We start from the raw sequence: 20,437 nt of genomic DNA on the forward strand, positions 1-20,437 counted from the left end.
CCCACACACATTTTATTCTTCTAGGTATAAAGTGCAGAATTGAATGTACCGAGAGGGACATTTGCCTCAGAATCAGAGTAACTTATTATATATACTGGACACTCAAAACAATAAGTTGCTAATGCTTTAGGGAGAAATAAAAGAAAATAAAAGTTCTAAAGGGAATAATTAAGAAAAAGCAAGAATAGAAAAGGCTCAGCACTATCATAACTGCAATCTCATTCTGTGACAACTGCAAACAAATTTTTACTAAGGGTAAACCCTTAGTAAAACCCTAATTTTCTACCCATTTTTCTACAGAACTTGTTATACTATCTTGTAAGTCAAAAAGGTTGAACACGCCTGCAGTTGCTAATTTTGCAGTCAGTTGCTTTGGTTATGCAATGAGTGATCTGCCCCTTTTGTCTTTTTCTGCTCAGCTTTGCAAATTTGCCTTGCCACCCACTGAGACTGGAAGAGGCTTCTGTTTTCCATTTGCTCAATTACCTCCTTCATTTCTTTTCAACTTCCCTCTCCCACTCCTTCGAACTCACTTGTGGCCCAAGACAAGCTGCAGCTGGCTCTCGCTTCTACCATCCCTTGATAGGGGAGAGAGAGTGAGGAAGGAGAAAGATGACTTGCAGACAAATTCCTCTTCCTTTTCAAGTTTGCAGCTGTGGATTTAGCCCACCCATTTCATACAGAAAGAATGAAGCCGTAATGAATAGTGAGCAGTGCTGGTGAGGCAGGATGATTTATCAAATGAAGGCTGTATAGCTCCTCTCACACTGGTCAGGGTGATCTGGGCTGCAGACATCTGAGGGCAGAAGCTGTCTCTCATTACGTGCCTGACTGAGGGCTGAGATTTTGAATCTTCAGATTTAGCTGGGACCGGAAATGCTACTGCCATGTGCAGAACTGACAGTAATAGTACTTCCTGGAAATAGGAAAGTGCTGCTTTCATATTCATCAGTACATTACTGGGTCAAAGCACAATTTAGACTTTCTTTCCTGAGCATGAAAAAGAAATCTGAATACAACAAATGCTGAAGGCTGGGAGAAGAAAAAAGACTTAGAAATACAAGAAATGAATTATATAGGCTGGTTTCTTGATGACAGCAAACACAAAACATTGTCAGATGGCTCAGAGTGTACTGGAGATGCTTTTTCAAGAAAAACACTTGTCACTTAAGTGCACTTATTGCTACACCACTGTCACAATGACAAAAGAGAGCTGGAGGGATGCTAGTGTGCTGCTGGCTGCATAGCAGCTATACTATAGGGCACTGAAGAGAAGCAGTGTACCTAAGCCATGAATCAGAAGGCACACAAAGAGAGAAATTATGCAAAGGATGAGAAACTGAAGACTTCCAAAATGCAACGCTTCCTGTTGTCAAAATATTCAAATGCTGGCAAAGAGTGCGTGATAATAAAGCATCACCACAGCAACACAGTGCTCAGAAGGGCACTATAAGTGGCATATTACCTACTGTTCATATCTGAGGCTCAGAACGTACAGGGTGAATACTGAAGCCAATGCTTTGATGGAAAACTGTCTTAAGAGATTAATTAAGACAGACATTAATAAGCTAAATTAATTTTTATTATGATTGCTTAAGATAGTTAGTTGCTACTACTTTTATTGCATTAAAACAAAGCAGTGGATACCATTCACCTACCTTCCAGGGGTCTAACTATGAACCTGGAGACTAACTATACACTAAAACACCATCACATGCAAACCCACACAAGTACAAGTGCATAGCAGCTCTATCAGAGATCTTTTTCATCCATATAAGGGAAATTCTCACGACAAATGAAAGCATATAACTGAAAAAAAATATCTGCAGTCATAATTTTTACCTCTGTATGAAGCAGTTTCCCTCAAATTTTGAACTTCTCCTTTGTATTATTCAAAAATAGTTTGCAGAATTTTTTACTTTGGTAAAAATCTGGCAAGGCTTAAACTATCAACAAAAGCTATTCATTGTGCTTACTCAAGAACCCTGAAAATTGACTTACAGGGTTAAAATTCTGCAAGCAGTTCCTTTCAGTATATTCTAGTTCTTCTTGACTTCTGTGAGTTTTTAGCAGTCCAGATAACAGTAATGGATAAGCATAGTTCTGTATCTCCTTCTGGAGAGAACAGAGTGTTGCAAAAGGGAAATAATGAAGGTAGGACACAGTTAAGGCGAATGAACCCAACACATTGCAATTGGGCTACAGAAAAGGTTAAAAACTAAGATTGATAGAATCTATATGCATATTGATTGTATTTCTAATGATACCTGTTTTAAACGAGAACATTCAGCTGACAGTTAGCACTCACCCAGCCAAGTTCAGATACAATGTGCTGAATATTAACCCTCACTTGCAAACCGGCAGCCCCAGAAAAATGCACGTAGCATCAAAACACAGACAGCTCTCAAAGTGCAAAATGTCTCACATCTCAGTAAGCACCAGTCATTGAAAGCTCTAGTTAACGTTTCCTACCTTCAACGGTTTCCTTTGGCAAGAGCTAATGCAGATTTATTTAGCTGTATCTTTTCCAACAGTTTTCCTTCTTCTCTCGTGATGAAGAAAACTGTTGTGCAGAGAGGTATCTAAATGAGGATCAGTACAGACACTCAGATCCTTCTGCTGCTCTGACAGCCTTCTCCAGGCTGTTCATGCTACAGGAAATACTTCATGCACATAGAGTCACTTCTACTGCATGCTTCAGCACTAATGCCTACATTGTAAGCTGCTGGAGCACCTTTCACACATCACTAGGTTCTGTTGTTAGTGAAACAGCAGGGTAACAGGCATTTTAGAAGGAACCATTATTCCACACTGCGGGCAGAAATTTGTACACCCTGCTGTAAAGAATTAGTCTCGTCTCTCTGCTGCACTGAGACTTTTGAATCGGGAAAGGGAATTGATTTACAAAGTAGATGTGGCTGCAAACAGCTCAACCCTAGGGCAAAGCAAAAAACAAGCTAGAAAAAAAAAGATTAATGCTTTAATTAGTAAGTCACTGAGGTATAACTGCCATTTAATTGACATATACTTAATTGACATTTCTAGTCTAATTCCTGTCTAGTGCCTACTGCATTTGTTCCCTCACTTTAAAGCAGCATATGGTTATGATGAATAGGTTTTAAAAAATATTGATTATATTTTATAGACGTTTACACATACATGCAAAACAGCAAAATGTTAACTCTTCCTTCCCCCATATACTGAGTACCGTGCTACCATTTCAGAAGGAGCAGTTGGACCCATCTTCACGTTTGGCAAATGGTGTGGGCATTTTCACCAGCTCAGGTAGGATACATTTATACCACAGCCACAGCTGTAAATCAGAGGACTGTCGTAGACAGAAGTCTAGTCAAGATCTGAAAATATCCCTCTGTCTGCAGCCCAGATCACCAATTACAGCAGTAATTGGTTTGCGTGGAAATAAACCTCAAGAGGCCTTTCCAGAAATATATCATCCTCCAATATTTTACATTATCAGCTTTTGTCCACATGAAATTCAAAGCACCAGCTTGTAGCAGTGGAGAACCAGCTTGGGCATGAAGGCCTGCTAAGAGGCAACTCAGCCTGGCCAGAACTGCTGCAGTTGTCTATCTAAGCAATCACATCTGATTTCCTCACAGTCCACAATGTGTTTGCAATCAAAACATCTCCAGAGGCTGTCTTTGGCTATGAAGGCTTCCTCTAACAACCTAGGAAATCATTAGTTGAAACAGCAGATGAAGAGAAACACCCCCCAAGTCATTTTTCACAAGAGGCTATCAACAGTAATGAAGCCACAGAAAGAAAAACACTTTCAGAGCAAGTTGTCTCAGGGAAGCTACTTTCTTCAAAAATTGAGAAAAGAGTTATTAGCACTGCCCAAGGTAGTGGTGAGATATCATCTGGAGTACAGTGTCTATCCATGCTGAGATGCATGGATTCTCGGGGGCAGTAGGCACTCAGGAGGACTACCAGCATCACAATAAGAGTCTGGAGCTGATTTTGATAGGATAAGGGGAAATGCTTTCAAACTAAGAGGAGAGATTTGGACTGGATATAAGGAAGAAGTTTTTTACAACAAGATTGGTGAGATACTTGCACAGGTTGCCCAGAGAGGTGGTGGATGCCCCGTTCTTGCTGACACTCAAGGTCAGGCTGTATAGGGCTCTGAGCACCTGGTGGAGCTGTAGGTGTCCCTGTTCATTGTGGTGGAGTTGGACTAGATGGTTGAAGGGACTTAAAGGGTCCCTTCAAACTCAAACAATTCTATGATTCTATGATTTTCTAAGCAGAGAAGAATTCAGCTTGTTCATTTTAGCAAAACTGAAGTTGATAGGGGACTAAGACTGGTCTCTGTGAGTTTTTCTTAGAGTTCTTCAGTTAAAAGGAAGAATATCAAAAGAGCTAAAAATCAATCTTTATAAGGAGAACTAGTAACTATGGACTGACCGCACACAAATAGAAAGATGCTGGAATTGAGTTAATTTTTCTAATTATTGTAGTTACAGAAATCCACACAGGATTCCCAGAAGGGAACCGGGATGTCTCACTGGCTGCCACCCAGTCCCTCCACACAACACATTATCCTCCCCAGCACCTACACAGGCTGTTCTGAGGGAAAGACAGGAGATAGGGAACCTGCCTCTGTGCCCTCCAAGCAGAACACAACTAGGAGATTAACTGAAGATCATTAAATAAACGCAAAGTGTTTTCTGGAATGAGAGGAGTTTGTACCAGGATCTGAGTTACCATGTGAAGTACAGTGTATTTTTATATCAAGGCAATTACACTTATTTTGTCTATTTTTATGATATGCTTATTAGCACAGGTTGGTAATGTAATTAATAAATAACTTCTTATGGTATTAAAAAAAAGAGAGAAAAATATTTTTAGTGCCTAATAGATTGGAACAAAACAAAAGGGGGATAAAAGAGTTATAAAATCAACAGCTTACTATTTGAAAACATGTTTTTTTTTCTGTGCTGTTGTATGAGGTTTGCTATTGCTGGATGGGGAACAGAGCTACAGCGTAAGCACGTGCTATGTGCTATAGTTATAGCACAAAAAGATAAACTCTAAAGGCTTTCAGTTGCGTTGCAGTTTAAGACAAACTACAAAGTTAATTTCAGCCATATCTTGCTGCTCATTTCGGATGGCAGGTTTATCGATATAAGTGGTCAGACAAAAATCATGTCAATTTCTAGGACAGGGTGGACGTTGCATGAAGCAGTGCTCTTTATGCTTTCTTGAGCAAACCAAACCTTGTCCAAACAAGCACTGGTGAGAAGGGCTTTTGTAAAAAGAACAGCAAAACTGTTGCAGTTTAAAGCAATACAATAATTTATGGTCTCCATAAATCATCAGTTTAGCCCCATTTGTAGCTTTTTCAGTACAAATTTCCTGGGAGACTGGGGACAAGACAAGGTGGACTGAAGAGGAAGAAAGACACAAGAAAGGAGTTAGAAACAGAGGTATCCTGTGTTTGAGTCTCTTTACTACATGACATGGGCCTGACCCTCAGAAAATGCATTGAACAAAGAATTTAAGTAACTTAATCATTACAGTATTTGGCTGGCAACCTACAAAAGCAACCATATTTTTATAATTTATCAGTAATTCACAACAGTTGGCTCTCCCTTCCTACTCTGCTGAATAAATACTTTAAATGAACAAGTGTTGGAAAGGGAGACGGCATTATAAAATTTGGGCACATAACAATTGTGGAAGCAGCTGTCCTCCTGACATTATCACAGAAATCAGAGATGGAAAAAATCCTATTAGGTCATACAGTCCCGCCCTTTGTCATTGCAGGATTGTTTCCTAACGCAGATTTTCCAGTGCCTTGTCCAATCTAGTTTTAACATGATCTAAGTGATAGCTTCCAGCAGCTCCCTTGGGAGACTGTTCCTCTAGATAAGTATCATTATCAGGATTTTTTCCCCCTTTTTATCAGCAATTCACCCTATTATTTCAATGTATTATTTCCGTGTCTCTCCAGATTATATTTAAGACCACAAAAAGAAATACTGAAGCACTGAAAAATGTTTCAGGATTCCAAAAAATTCTACCAGGAAATGTATACAAATGACAAGCAGCCACAACTACTTTTTCTTTTTGTCCTCCTGATCAGGAGATGTGCAAGTGTTCCAGCAACCTGATCAGAGACAAACACACATTGAACGTGATACTGGACAGACTGAAAAGATCAGCTCCAGCTCCAACACACTGGAATAAATCTGTCTGCTGCAGGCAAGCAACAAATGACTTAACCACATTAGCAATGGATGTGGTCTCTGTGTTCTTTCAAATTTGTTTGCTTAAGGCATGAGTTTTAGTCTCTCTTCCTCATGATACAAGGTGTGCATTACCTCCTTTTCCAGCCACTCTCCACTGCTGACACTAGAACTCAGTGACCATTTTAAGTGATCCCTCAGAGAGATCCAGACACTGAATATTAATGTATCTGATATAATCCATTGCCTGCTTCAAGCAAACTATGGCTTTCCTATATGGAAGTGATGCTATCTGATGCTGCTGTGATTTTACAGACTGCAAAAGTCCTCTCTTCTACTTATCCACCCTCTGCTTTAAAAAAAGTTTAAAGAATCCTGTATCAGTACATTTGGCCACATTTAAATATCACAGACTTCAATCAAAATCATTCCAAGCCTTCACCAGTACTAAAATAATAAGAGTATCAATGCTACCATTTCTCAACAGAGGAACACTGCAGAGTAGTGGGGACAGGGGAGAGTATGAAAGAGGCCAAATATGCACTGACCAAAACCTCACCTAGAACTACAATGACCTACATAATCAGGGATGGTCTAATTCCTACAAAATATTTAAAGAATGATCTTGTCTCAAGTTTATTTTGCTAAATCTGTAACAAAAAATAAGGAACCAAACTGTGGGTAAAAATTTTATCAAATAAAAAAAGCATTTTTGTACATGTTATTATGAGTCTATTTTCTGAGATGTTTATAAAACATTTCATAAAAATAATTGGAAAAATGCCTTCCATGCAGTAACCCAAACACCTCATCATGCCAACCAATATGGACTCATTGTTCCTTTCCACTTGCGTCTTGATCCCCTCCATAGCTACTACTGTCCACCATATGGTCAATGAAGTCTACGCACGACTCCTAGCAGCTTTGGTGGACGCCTGTTGCGACCACTTTCTTTGAACTGTGGAATTGAACAGAACAAACAGGGATCTGAGGAACCTCTTCCTAACTCCAACACTGCTAAGGCTTGACAAGATAGAATGAAAAGGCAGGTACAAAAAGTGGATAAATGATAAGATTGATTGGACCACTGCAAACAGACTAAGATTCTATTCAGATCAAAGAACGGTATTTCCTTCTGATGGTGGGTGAGTTATGTGAAAATCTGGTTTTGAAAAAAGAACCTACACTAAACAACATCCTTAAGTTTCAGAACAACAAACTCCAAAAAACAAATCTAAAAACCCAACAAAAGCAACAGAATAAAATAGCTTATTTCTGGGTACAAAAATAGATTTCAAGTTATTCATTTTCGTTTTTTATGCATCTGATAATGCATTCGCTTCCCATTTCTGCTACTTGAATGTTCTCCAGTACTACATTTATCCATTTAGGAACTTCAATATAAAATTATTAAAAGAAGAAACAGAAAACAATCATAAAAGTCATCCACACAATTTCATAATTAAACTTGTGTTAACAATCATTTCTGAGCATAAGAGTACACAGAAAAGAGAAATTATCTTTGCATACCTAATGATTTGTTTGAGTGACAGATTCTCCTTACCTCAAGCACTCTTCCTGTAATATATTTTTCACAGTTGTCACATCTGATACCAAACTTTGCATGGTAGTCCGTTTCGCAATATGGAATGCCATCCCTACAGAATGAGGACAGACAACAGAGATATTGCTTTACATGGGGTTACAGGTTTTCTGGGAGATTATACAGCTAAAATACATTAACAATTACAATTGAAAAATATGAAGAATAAGAATCAAAGTCTTAGATTTTTTTTTCTAAAAAGATAGAACCAGGAATCTTAGACTACTTCCTTAAAATGAAATGGTCTGTTAATTTCACACTTGGATCACAATTTTACAAAATTTTACAAAATTTTACATTGAGACCATTAAACAGATGAATGAAAAGAAATTGCTCCAGAAGAACTGGAGATTGTTCTAATATTGGAAAATGCAAATGAAGTATCGTTAAATACATTTAGCTCATTAGTTCATAATATGCTAGAAGAACCCATGATCAGATGGCAAGTGTTCAACTTTGTTAGACTTTCACTTGTGGAAAAATAAACATTAATTTTACAGTAGACAAGCTGGAATGCCAGAGACTAACGAATGAGTTATTACAATAGTTTATTGAACTGATTGGAAAACGGATGTTTCTTCTCTTCAGTTTTGTTGGTTTGGCAGTTAGTTTATTCAGGAGCGGATTTCTCAACAACTATTCATTTAAAACATCGGGGTATTTTTCTTAAAAAATAGCAAGCAAATAAAAAGCCTGTACTAAAATACAGCAGAGTAGAATAGGATTTGAGACGATGCAAAACCATAGTTGGGAACACCCTGCTATTAAATGCTGTTTTCTCAGTCTCCAGTGCATGATGTGAAATTAACATGTATTAATCTAAATCCAAGGAACTGTTGAAAGTCAGTGGGACGTTGGCTGTGAAGCCCCATCATGTCTGAATCTGGGCACTGGTGGTTGAGTTAGCTGTTTAGGAAAAATTTGTCATATCAACATAATTCTGCAATGCAGAAATTAATCCCAGTTGCCTTGGCCAGTGAAAACTCTATATCTCATCAGACTGATATGAGTGCTGACATGGGACTTGGTCTCTGTGTGTGCTTTGTGCTAACTCTTATTGCTGTCATCAAATTCAGTCCAAATCTGATAGCACAAGTGTCAAGCAGCATAAAATCCCAATAAATAACTCTTTAATGAACATTTTGAGATTCTTTTTGCTTATGTGAAACACATGGAAAGGATAAAATCTGCTTGTTCACATTACAGTGTCACATACAGCAAAGGCAAACACAAATAACAAAGGGCATGTCTGCAAAGCTTTGAAGCATACTCCACTCACTGGCTTCCTTTAGCACAGCTGTAAGTCCCATAACAGGTAATTTGACAAATTCCATTTTATTCATTTGATTTTTTTTTATATAATTTCAATACAATTTGAGTAATGCTTGGTAATTTTTATACCTCTCCAGAAGTTGATAAAGACAAACTAAAGGATATACAACACTGAATTATTTATTCGGTATCAGAAATATGCTAAATAAAACCCTCTGAGCTTCTCCACTCAACTTACTTGCTGATATACTCTGCATTCAGTAGCTTGCCACATGTATTGCACTTAAAACAGCCCAAATGCCAGTGTTTGTCCAAGGCAACCAATGACTGCCCGTTTTTTATTTCTGAACCACAGCCTCCACAATCTGCAAGAGAGAAAAATCCAATGAATGCATCACATGCTTTAAACACTCAAGCAACAATACAGGTTACTGCAGTACAGGAATCCATTTGTGTCCTAGTAACAGTTTGCACATGCTCTAAAGCTTGCTGCTGACTGTTCACCAAAGGATGACAAGTTGTGCTGCCCTAATGTCCTACATGGCATGAATAATCTAACAAACAAAGAAGCAAACCCTAATAACTTACATTCCTAGTGACTTAGGTTATATTTTAAATTCTTTATATTCTGTTTTAAAAATATGAAGTTTTGCTGATTAATTTCTAAAGTAATGCAAATCAACCCCATGAGATTCATAAGAAAAAAGACCTAAAAGTTACAAGACTAAAATAAATTATTAATTCTTTTTATTAGACTTTGCTTCCAGGTCTGACAGTTTAACTCATATTTCAAAAACTTTCTGCAACTGGGGAAAAAAACTAAGCTGAAATTCTGATGTGAACTTCTGTAATCAGGAAAACTACATAAAAACGTGAGATGTATTACAAGGTCCTGAACTGTTGTGACGCTGGATTTGCAACATGGGGAAGTGATGGTTAGCTGCATATTCATTATTTATAGAAAATCACATATAAAGCTGGATACTTTTAATTACACTAGTAAAAGACAAAACCACTCTCAGGTGCTATGCACGCATGACCCTGTCTAGTGAAGCCACATAGACATGAAATTTGAAGCTGGTTCTGAACAGTCTACATGAATCCTCAAATATCCTATACAGTCCAGCTCACATTCACTCTTCACTCTCTTCAGTTTCCCATCTGTGTGCAGTTTTCTCACAAAATGTTAGAACATTCAGATTCACAATACACAGAAAACATCAGTGCCAAACTGATTCTAGTATGAATATCAGTAATCAATCTAATCTTCTGTTTGATATTATCAGAAACCTCTTTTTTTTCTTTTGAGGAATTCTTCATGTATACCAACAGTTTGCTAGAGAAAAGATAAACCAAAAGACACATTAAAGCTTTGTTTAGCGATTCTAGACAAGAAAAAAACATATTGCATGGAAGAGAAAATATGCAAAAGCACAAAAAAAGATTTATCTAGTTGTTAAGAAGGAACTCCAAACACAGGATCTCATTAAAAGGCTTAAACAGTTCTCTTAAAAACTTTCTGATCTAAGCTTCTATTTAGCTGATGATGTGATTCTAATGACACACTCTGTTAGTGCAATTGCAAATATTTAATTTCTGAGCACACAACTATAAAGGTAGATCTTATTTTCCTTTAGTGGATTTGGAATGGATTAAGGGAGAAGTAGTATGTCTCTTTAGTATCACTCTGTAGAGAACCAATACGTGGAAACAGATCAGCACAAAAGCATATGCAGCTTTCAGAACACTGGAGTTTTGCTAATAAAAGTGAACATTTGGGTATGTGCCTACATTTAGTCCCATAAGACAATAAATGCTTCAGTATCTGTTGCTTAACTGCAATCAGAAATTTGTTTGTGATCTTCTATGCGCTAGGAGTTTATCCGATAATCTAATTTAATCTTACTGGTTGAATGTTTATTTTGCCAACTTAATACAACACAGTGTGATCAGAAGTCATTCAGCTTCCACCTTGCATAACCCTGGGTGGGCCAAAATGCAGCGTTCTGCAAGCTACTATTTTATTTCTAACTGTTAAATTCCAGGTAAGTAAAAACAAATATTGTGGTTGCTATGCCAACAGTGCCTGTTTGATCGATGTCCTTGTTTTCCTGTCTTGGATGTAGCATCCTTTGGTGACTCACCTAATTTCATCCAATAACTCTGCAGAACACACCAATTTACTGCTACATATTGATATTCTCCCCAGAGTACTCTTTCAACATTATCACTGCCACGAAGTGCTTTCACATCTAGTATTTCATAAACTAAACAAACAAGTAGGTAGTTGTATAATTATAAAAAAATCAAGAGCTCAGGCAAAAAAGCAGGCATTTGACATTCTTCATTTATTCCAAATGTAATGCATGAAAGAGGTGAAAACCAGAGGAAAATAGAAGGGTTGGTCAGAGAGGGTTGTCTTGCTGGGAGCTCAGTGGGTCTCAAGAACTCTAATGAAAGTATTCTTGAGCTCAATTCAGAGATAAATAGGCAGATGAATAGCTTACATAGTACATGTCAGGCAGTTCTAAGACAAGTATACAACCAACATAACAGTGGGTCAGCGCATTACTTGGTCCCCGACTCAGTTTGCTCAAGGAGATGTTTTCGTGCACTACCAGTCTTTCATAAAAATAGGTAGGTCTCTCCAAAAGTAATGCCTCCTACTTATTTCCATGGAAACTACAACAGCTACAAAGGGCACAACACTATTTGATAGAGAAAACTCTTAGCTACAGAACACTATTTTTCAACATGGTCACCACTGTTAGCTGTGCATTTTCACCAGCGATGAACAAGAGCCTGCATGCTGCTCACATCAGCTGCACCAGTGGAGGTGATCCACTGTTGCTATCACCACTGCTGAAACGCACCACTCACTGCCTCATTGTATTCACATCCACTGTTTAATCTCCATAAACATTCAGTCAGCTTTGATGAATGTCAGCGGGTACCATTTTCTCCACATAGAGGAATTCAATGACACATCTTTGCTCTATATGCAATTTCATGTCAGACACCATCTTATCAGACTGCCCCTCTGCTGCCACCTGTCACACAGCAACAAAATGTAATGGAATACTGACGGGAAGATTCAGCCTCTACTGATATCCCATCAACATCTGCCTCTGACAACGTGGGCCAACATAATAAAATATGAGGCATTCCTTTCAGAGTAACTCTCTACCAAAGATTCTATTCCCTACTCTAAGGAGAAATTATACCATTGCCGTAAAGACCTGCTTCCAGACCTCATTCTTTTTGAGGCACATGGTTTGCTAAGGGTCTACAGGTAAGGAGATGCTGTACCTGTGCACTGGAGAGGTATGATGCAGGGACCTGGGAGAACTGAACTGGGGAAATACAACACAAGCAGCCTCTGTAGCATGTGTGAGTAGACCGAGTAAGTACATTAAAGGATTCTGTATCACAGATAATCAAATGAACTTGCCCTGTCAGTACTTAACCAGGCAAATAATTTCCATTAAAGTCAAAGTCAGTTTTCCCATAAGAAAAGGAGACATACAGATAACAGGCTATTAAAGTATGGATCCGCAAATGCAGCCAGGCAAGACAGATAATCCTCAGCCATGTATCTAATCCATCTCAAATAAACAACAAGAGAAAGCACCAAAAAGAGACAGCCATTGCCTCCCCTAAAGAGAATGGCATTAGCAAGAGAGGAATCAGTATAGTGTCTTGCACTGCATTCACACAGCAACTTTTGCTGACGAACAGCAGAAGGCAGAGGGTGAAAACTACTTTTAAAAGAAAGATCTGGAGGAAAAAAAAGAGTAATTTCTCCCTGAAGTGAGTTGGATTCTTATACAGAAAGATAAGCAATCTAGGTGCTCTTTCCTCAATCATGCCAAATTCAGCTTGAAGTGATGGTCATTAAAAACATTTCTGCATTCATCACTTAATTGGATTACTCTTGCTGTTTAATTATTCTTTAATAAAGGCTATGTTTGAATGTTAAAGTATGGCAGCTTCTCATGGACAAATGAGCACAGTAAGAAAGTTCAGAGCAGCAGTGCCACTCTATGCTCAGTTTTGCTGAAAAAATGTGGTATGAAAAGACCATGCCTCTTCTCTGTAGCGTTTGTATCTTCTGATAGTACACAATACTATTGAGGTCAATGCAAACATCCCTCTGGGCACACTGTATTCACTCCCTGTTGTATTATTTAGACATTAAATCATGTCACTGATGTCTGTTTTTTAGGACTGATTCAAATAACAAGTGATGAAATCTCATGTTGGATTTTATTTCAGCTGCAGCTGGATTAAACCCTCAAATATATTAACATTTATATTATGCCCTTCTCCAAACATTTCAATTTACTTCAATTATAATCAAGTGTTTTGAGAGGTTCTGTGTATTATTAATTCTATAATGGCACCGTTTATGGATGTTTTAGTATTAGCCTTTCTTAGAAAATTGCCGTATATTTCTTTACATCATTATACTGTAGTTGTTGACAGCTTTTATGCAGCACAGCAGTTACTAGTGTTGATGTAAAATTAGTTCTTTAAATACGTGCAAGCTAGAAAGTAACAACAGAACACAGCACAACTCCTACTTACTTCGCAAGTTCTGTACAGGGAAAGAGCCAGTGCTGCTGGAAGGGGGCAGGGAACATTTCTGGCAGATGCACTCTTTCCCATTAAAAGTTACCCGGTCACCTGCAGGGAAAGGCAGCCTGCAGCAGAAGAAACAAAAGCATACAAGTTACATTCGAACACCTTTATTGAAATGAAATACATTTCCATAAAGGAACTGGTTATTACTCCGATTGCTTTTTCTCTCCTTGACCAGTTCTCATTCACAATATCTCAGCCATTGGAGGCTAAAGTATTGAAGGAATGTATCAGACAATTGCATGTGCAGAAGTTGCAGCCACTTAAAAACAAAACCTAAAGATACACACACTGAGCGTGGAAGTCTCTCACTCTTGTGCATGTAAGGAATGTATCATCAGCAATGGTTGATTACAAACAGGATGAGTTACAGAATGAAAATTAAATTGGAATTACAGGGAGCTGCTATTAAGTTGTTCAAATGGTGCATGAGAGTGATGACTTTTATACCTTAAAGAAGAGAGCATTTGTCCTCCCAGCTTTGATCATATCAAAGCCCTTCTCTTAACCTGCTTACTCAGAAAGCAAATATCAGTGGTCTCTCATCAGAGAAAATACATCCCTCTTATAAAAACCAAAGAGTCTATGTCACTTGTTTGTTGCACCTAACAACAGCTCTCCTTAGACTTAATTAAATCCTTTCTTTTAATCCATGTCCTTAAATCAATAAACTTTCTGCCATGATCTTTGTTGTTCAGGCATGGAAACTGCAAAGGTTTCTATTTCTAAGAGCACCAGATGGACAAATCACTTTACAGTTCAGCAAAGGATGGTGAGGATTTAGAACCACATTTCACTCCACCCAAAAGCTCAACTAAATTACTAGCAAGATATCAAAATATGGCTTAAGTGGGGCATAAACATATTGCAGGCCTTCTGCCTCCTTATGAAGTATTTCTGGTCAGATTTATTCATTAACATTTCATTAGAACTCTGTACGACATTCCCCCACAAATGCTATCAAATTCATACTAAATGAGATAATATCTTTGCTACAAAAGCTGCACAGATACTGCTTGGTAAGCATAAACATTATTTAATTACTTATAAAGAGAACAAAAGTAATGCTATCCTTTGTTTTTTAATATTGTTGCTAAAATCCATTTTAAACCATCTAGATAAGTGTTCAGCAGTGTCATCTGTTTTGGACCACATATAATACTTCAAAAATTATAAGGACACAAGCAGCTTAATTATCATTATATCTTTGGAAATCTTGTGAATTTTGCTTTTCATCTACTTTTTTTTCCTTTACTAATGACTTAATACTCCAAAAAGTTTCTTCCTTCTTACTTACCTAAATTAAGCTAAGGAATAATAATATCTTCTTTTGTTTTACAGATACACACAGATTTACTAAGACCACTGGTAATCTACTCAAAATTAAACCTCTACAAAAAAGATAACCTGCTCCACAGATGCAATCACACAACTACACTGTCACACAACTACCCCATTATCTTTCATACTAATGCATGCTTGCATTCCCTGAGCTAGATGTTAGAATTCATTATGGTTTGCCATAGTCTTCAAAGACAACAAAGCTGGGAATCAATTAATGACCCAACTGGACTATGTTGTGAGATCTCAGTAAAACGGAAGGCACTGCACCATTAATCCTAGAGACAGGGTTGCACTGGAAGCCATAAACGATTTACTGATTTGAAGAAGCATTACTACTACTGAGCATTCTTGTAACTTACATTAGGAGTAGCAGTTAGACAGCAAGTTTATTTATCTTTTGCCTGATCTGACAAAAATCCAGCTGAGCTTCTGCACGTAGAAGCCCATCTGAAACAGATGCAGCAAACATTAAATAAAGTAGAAGTATGGACTGATCGCTTTAAATCAGGCAAATAGACAATCAGAAGATGCAGTTAAAACTGAAAGAGAAGAATGGAATAACTGACCTCTTATTGCACAGAAAAAATGGTAGATGACACCCACAAAACCCACCAACACTCACACACACTGCAGCAGGCCACAAAGCATGCTTCATGGGGAGGGTGTGGGAAGGTTTTACTACCCCATTAATCTGGTTTGTTTTCTGAAAGTTTAGTAACTAATCACCAGCATTTCTGTAACATCTGAACTCTCCCTTTCACAAGCTATCTCATTCTAGGATTTTGATGCCAGTACAAGTGAAAGCTCAACAGAAGGTGATAACAGACAATTAACGAGGTTTCAGTTTCTGAGCTTTTTAACTTGTTAGCAGGACTATGTATAGCATTGTAGGTTAAAAACAGTGTATCTGCCTTTGGTTATAATGACATCTCACAACAAGTCACACACTGCATATCACTAGGTATGGGATTGAATTAGATATTCATCCTCTTAAAAACATTCAGTGTGATTTTCAGAGTTCACTAATCTATTTTTAAAATGAGAATTAAGAGTATCTTTAAAGCAGTTCCTTGGAACGACTTGTAAGGTTTTTAGTACATCTTTTATGATTCATTTTCCAATGAATTTTGTTTTATCCACCTGTCTCCAATATTTGTAGTTGGCAGTGTCTGCAGGTGACCAACAAATTATACTGTAAAACAGAAACCATCATCAGCCTAATTCAGGGTAACTCTGTGCTGACACTGAAAGGCCTGGTCCTCGTTTCTTCCTTCTCTGGACTATGTATCAGCCTTTGCAGCTGAAGGCAAATCATTCAAGCTTTTTTTGGCCAAAAACACGTTCATTTCTTTCCAGAGCTAGCTCGTGGCCTTCTGTTCTTTAAGTTGCTGACCTGACTTTGAGGTAGAACCATCAACTAAATTTGATAAAAGAAAATTAACAAAAGCATACAGTCAGAAATGTGGGGGGAGCAGAGCTATCCATTTCAGTAGCAGCCTGCAGTTACGCTGGGTCAAGAGTAATGCCAGACTGCAATCTGAGGACCTACAGGATCACACTGTGCTCTGATTTATACCTGGTACGATCATGTCCCTCAAGGTTGCACTATGTGGCAGAATTTGACCCAAGATATTAAACCTGATGAGACAAAGCGAGCATTACTTGCTATTTACTGTTTTCATGAAGTTCAGCAAGGGCAAATGCTAAATTTGTACCTAGGGAGGCATAATCCCATACATGTTTACATGTTGGGGGTCAATCAGCTGGAAAGCAGCTTTGCAGAAAAAGATGTAATGGACACTAAGGGGAACGTGAGTCAGTAGCTTGTCCTTCTAGCAAAGAAGGCCCAACTCATGGGCTGCATTAGCACAGAGAGCAGGATGAAGGAAGTTATCTTTCTCTCAGTTCATCATTTGGCAGAGTGCATCTAGAGCATCCAGTTGTGGGTTCCTCAGAACAATACAGATATCGATGTACTGGAGGAAGGCTGGTGGGGATGGCCAGGCACAAAGCAGAAACATAGGATGCACAAGGAGGGCTTGAAGGAAATGGACTTGTTCAACCTTAAAACATGTCCACGTAAGAACAGGACAGTAAGGGTTCTTTGTTCAGGAAGCACCTTAATATTGATAAATGCCTTTATTTTAAAATCAAAATGTCATGAAGAATACTCAATCTGATTTCAAAATTTTTGAATAAATATCCAAATGAAGAACTCTGCTACAAGAGATGCTTTAAAAAGTACCCAGTGCTACTTAAGTGGGAGCAAAACTTTTTCAAATTTCATCAAAAAATAAAATAAAATAAGCAAGCAATTTAAAAGGTTTAGCATATTTAAAATGTCCAGGGTGAACTGATTTTTTTCATTTTCAGTATTATCTTAATTTCTTAGTAATTCTTCTAAGCCATGCCTACACAAAAGGCCTCAAATTCTTCCTAGAAGAATAGCATTGTTATGTAGGCCTAAAACAAAACAAAAAAATTCTAACAAGTTTTCTGAAATTTTATATCTAACTGCATGGCTACAATTAGTTAACTTCGTGAAGATAACAGGAATATAAATGGATTGAGAGAAGTTTTAGATCTGGATTTGGCACAAGCTCCTTAAAGAATAGCATGAAAATGCCTCACGCTCCTCTGCACATTATTCACCTCTTGGCACGTACTCAACTTCTGCCAATAGACTGTTTCAAGAGAAAACTTTCTAAATTCAGACAAAACACAGGATTTGGATGGTCAAAATCTGTAAAGAAAGCACGAAGCTGCTTGGTTATTAACCTGAAAAATTCATGCTAATTTATCATCCAGCTAAGAGTGAAATTGTTCCCTCTTCATCACATCCTGTGTATAACCAATTATAATGACACTTAAATTTTATGGATAATGATTATATACATTCCTCCAGCTGGGTGAATAAACTTCCACCCCCACTTTATTAATTATATTAACCCATAATACCATAACGCAGACTGATACCATGTGCACACATGTCAGTAACACTGAAATCCAACATACTGTACATGTACAGTATAACCATGTCTATGTACTAGCAGATCATATATCTTAATATGTCTATATAACTTATTATCACACTAAGACTTCTCATGAAAATTCCATTTTAAAAAGTATTTCTTTTCATCAAATATATAACTTCCCATTGCCTTCTGAAACACTCAACTTTCTGGCCTTTTACATCCTGCATAAGCTGTCTGGATGAGCCAAGTCTCCATGTGCCATATAAGAATTCTGTGAGCAATTTTAATAAACCTAAGCCCCTCTTGATACAAATAGCCTTAATTATCTCTCTCTTTTTATTTCACTTTTACAAACTTGGGACCTTTCAAAGGAAGTCTTTCTGGTAGCTCTCTGTATGACATAGGCCCTTCCAGTTTATGAAAATGTAAGAACAGGATTGCTTACCCACTTCCTGGGAGTTCAGAGTAAGCAGTCAATCTGCAACTTTTTTTGAATCTATGTTACTATTCTACTCTCTCGTGGTTTTAAGCAATACAATCACAAAACAGAACAGCTGCAAACAGTTACATTGACAACAAACAGCACTGGGAGAAAGCCCTCAAACTATGCCAGCAGAACAAACACGCAATTCAAACCCAAATTTGTTTAGGAGCCAACTGGTCAATGCAAGATAGAGACCATCACATGGCACACTAGAATATAGTGCATTTTTAACAGTCAGTTTCTCATCTAGAATGAATTTCTGAACTGTGGCAGCCCAGGGCAAGAGCATTTGAGTCCCAGCAGTTGCCTTAGGGAAGATTTGGGTTTCTGACACAAGCTTTTTCACACAACAGTGCAACAGCTTATCAACGCAGTGCAGACAGCAAGAGAGAATACTGCTTTGTATGATACTGATTCACGTGGCACTCAAAAGTACCAATGTCAGTGGCTCCAAAAAGTGAATGGAGCTATGTGACTGGCATTTGCTCCACTGCTCCAGCTAGCTGCGTGCCTACAAGGTTTTCTCACTAAAGTGAATCCAGATACACTTTCTACTACTTTCAATTCAAATCTTCTGTGAAAATAATAAAAAAAGAGATGCTATGTCACTGGTTTGCTACTTGACGCAGGAATGTTTACTTCAGCAGCTACAGAAATATAGCTTGCAAAAGTATTCATTTAAAGTACTTAAAAAAAACTGCAGTGTTTTGAGGACCCCTTTCATGAGTGCAAAGTGCCTTCAGCAGCCAAAGTTTACTTTTTCTAATGAAACTGGTAAGAGCTGTGCTTGGTTCCCATTAGGGCCTATTCCAGAAGTCAAAATTCTAACAGAGATCCAACATTAACGTCCAGTTGGAAGGAGTAATGTCAGTTTGCATGATCATGCAATGTCAGATGCAGTTTGCATGATCATGTAGCTGACTTAGATGGTATTGATTGGGACTGTTATTTAATCTTTCCACCCATCAGTAAGAAATGAGGACACATATGGTACTCTGGATGCATTCTTCCAAGGAAAATGCCCAGGAAAAGTGCTTTGCAGTATCGTACCCCTAACCAAATGCCTCAAGGTCTTTCTTCTGTCTGGCATGTTTCTGTTGTTATTTATTTATTTATTTAAGGAAAAAAAACTAACTACTTCTGTGTCAGCTCAGAACACATGTACTCTACTCACCATATTCTTGCTGACGTATCATTTAATAAAACAAATGCTGCTGCTGATTAGATAGGACATTCTTTCCCATAAAGAACATGAATTACATTTGGCTTGCAAAGACTAGGGTAATTGAAGCAATGCTGATTTAAAGAAGTTGAGAAAATGGTCCAGTGTTTTTAATATGAACAGATGATGGGATTCTTCTGTTGATCTATGCCACAAGTCAGTGTTACAACCCCCTTAGGAGACACTAATTGAATCCTGCAAGTCAGCTGGATGTTAGTTGGCTCTGATGAAGACAACTTGAATTTGCGTGTCCTTCGATGGAAAGCAATGGAAGCAAGCCTGGGTCTCTCTAATGAAGTTGCAGATAGCAGCAATTAGAAACTTTATTAGTGGAATAGCTTTTAATCCAATTATTCAGTTACACAAGAAGATTAGAGAACATCACTGCATTTATTTCTTTATATTAAATGCTATTTTATCAGCAACTTTGTTTTTAAAATTGTTACTAAGTTTCAGCACATCTTCATTATATGGGATATTTGTAGCATGCTCCAATGAGTATTGTATGCAATTCAGCCAATGTTGATTGTTAGGTACTTAAGTAATTTAATTACATGAAATTCTGTTCTGAATTTCCAGGGAACGGAGAGGAATTTTAACAGAAAACTCTAAACCATCAGCTGAAGGATTGACTAAATACAGCAAGAAGTTTGTACAGCAACAGTCTGTCTGAAGTTTATGGGA

The 20,437-nt window shown here is 37.8% G+C and overlaps 1 protein-coding gene across 16 annotated transcripts in view; it reads right to left on the reverse strand.

Annotated features, from left to right (window-relative positions):
* ABLIM2 (actin binding LIM protein family member 2) overlaps positions 1–20,437 on the reverse strand; it is a 132,389-nt gene that overhangs the window by 60,267 nt on the left and 51,685 nt on the right. For 14 of the 16 annotated variants that reach the window (XM_021395347.1, XM_021395340.1, XM_021395346.1 and 11 more), the window contains exons 4-6: positions 13,675–13,790; positions 9,326–9,452; positions 7,777–7,870 (exon numbers count right to left, since the gene is read on the reverse strand). In XM_021395347.1, the coding sequence (XP_021251022.1) occupies positions 7,777–7,870; positions 9,326–9,452; positions 13,675–13,790 (337 nt within the window). The remainder of the gene's footprint in view (positions 1–7,776; positions 7,871–9,325; positions 9,453–13,674; positions 13,791–20,437) is intronic. The other 2 variants (XM_021395343.1, XM_021395344.1) reach the window with 1 other exon arrangement.

The sequence above is a fragment of the Numida meleagris genome, chromosome 4 (genome assembly GCF_002078875.1).
Source record: "Numida meleagris isolate 19003 breed g44 Domestic line chromosome 4, NumMel1.0, whole genome shotgun sequence".
Lineage (NCBI taxonomy): Eukaryota > Metazoa > Chordata > Aves > Galliformes > Numididae > Numida > Numida meleagris.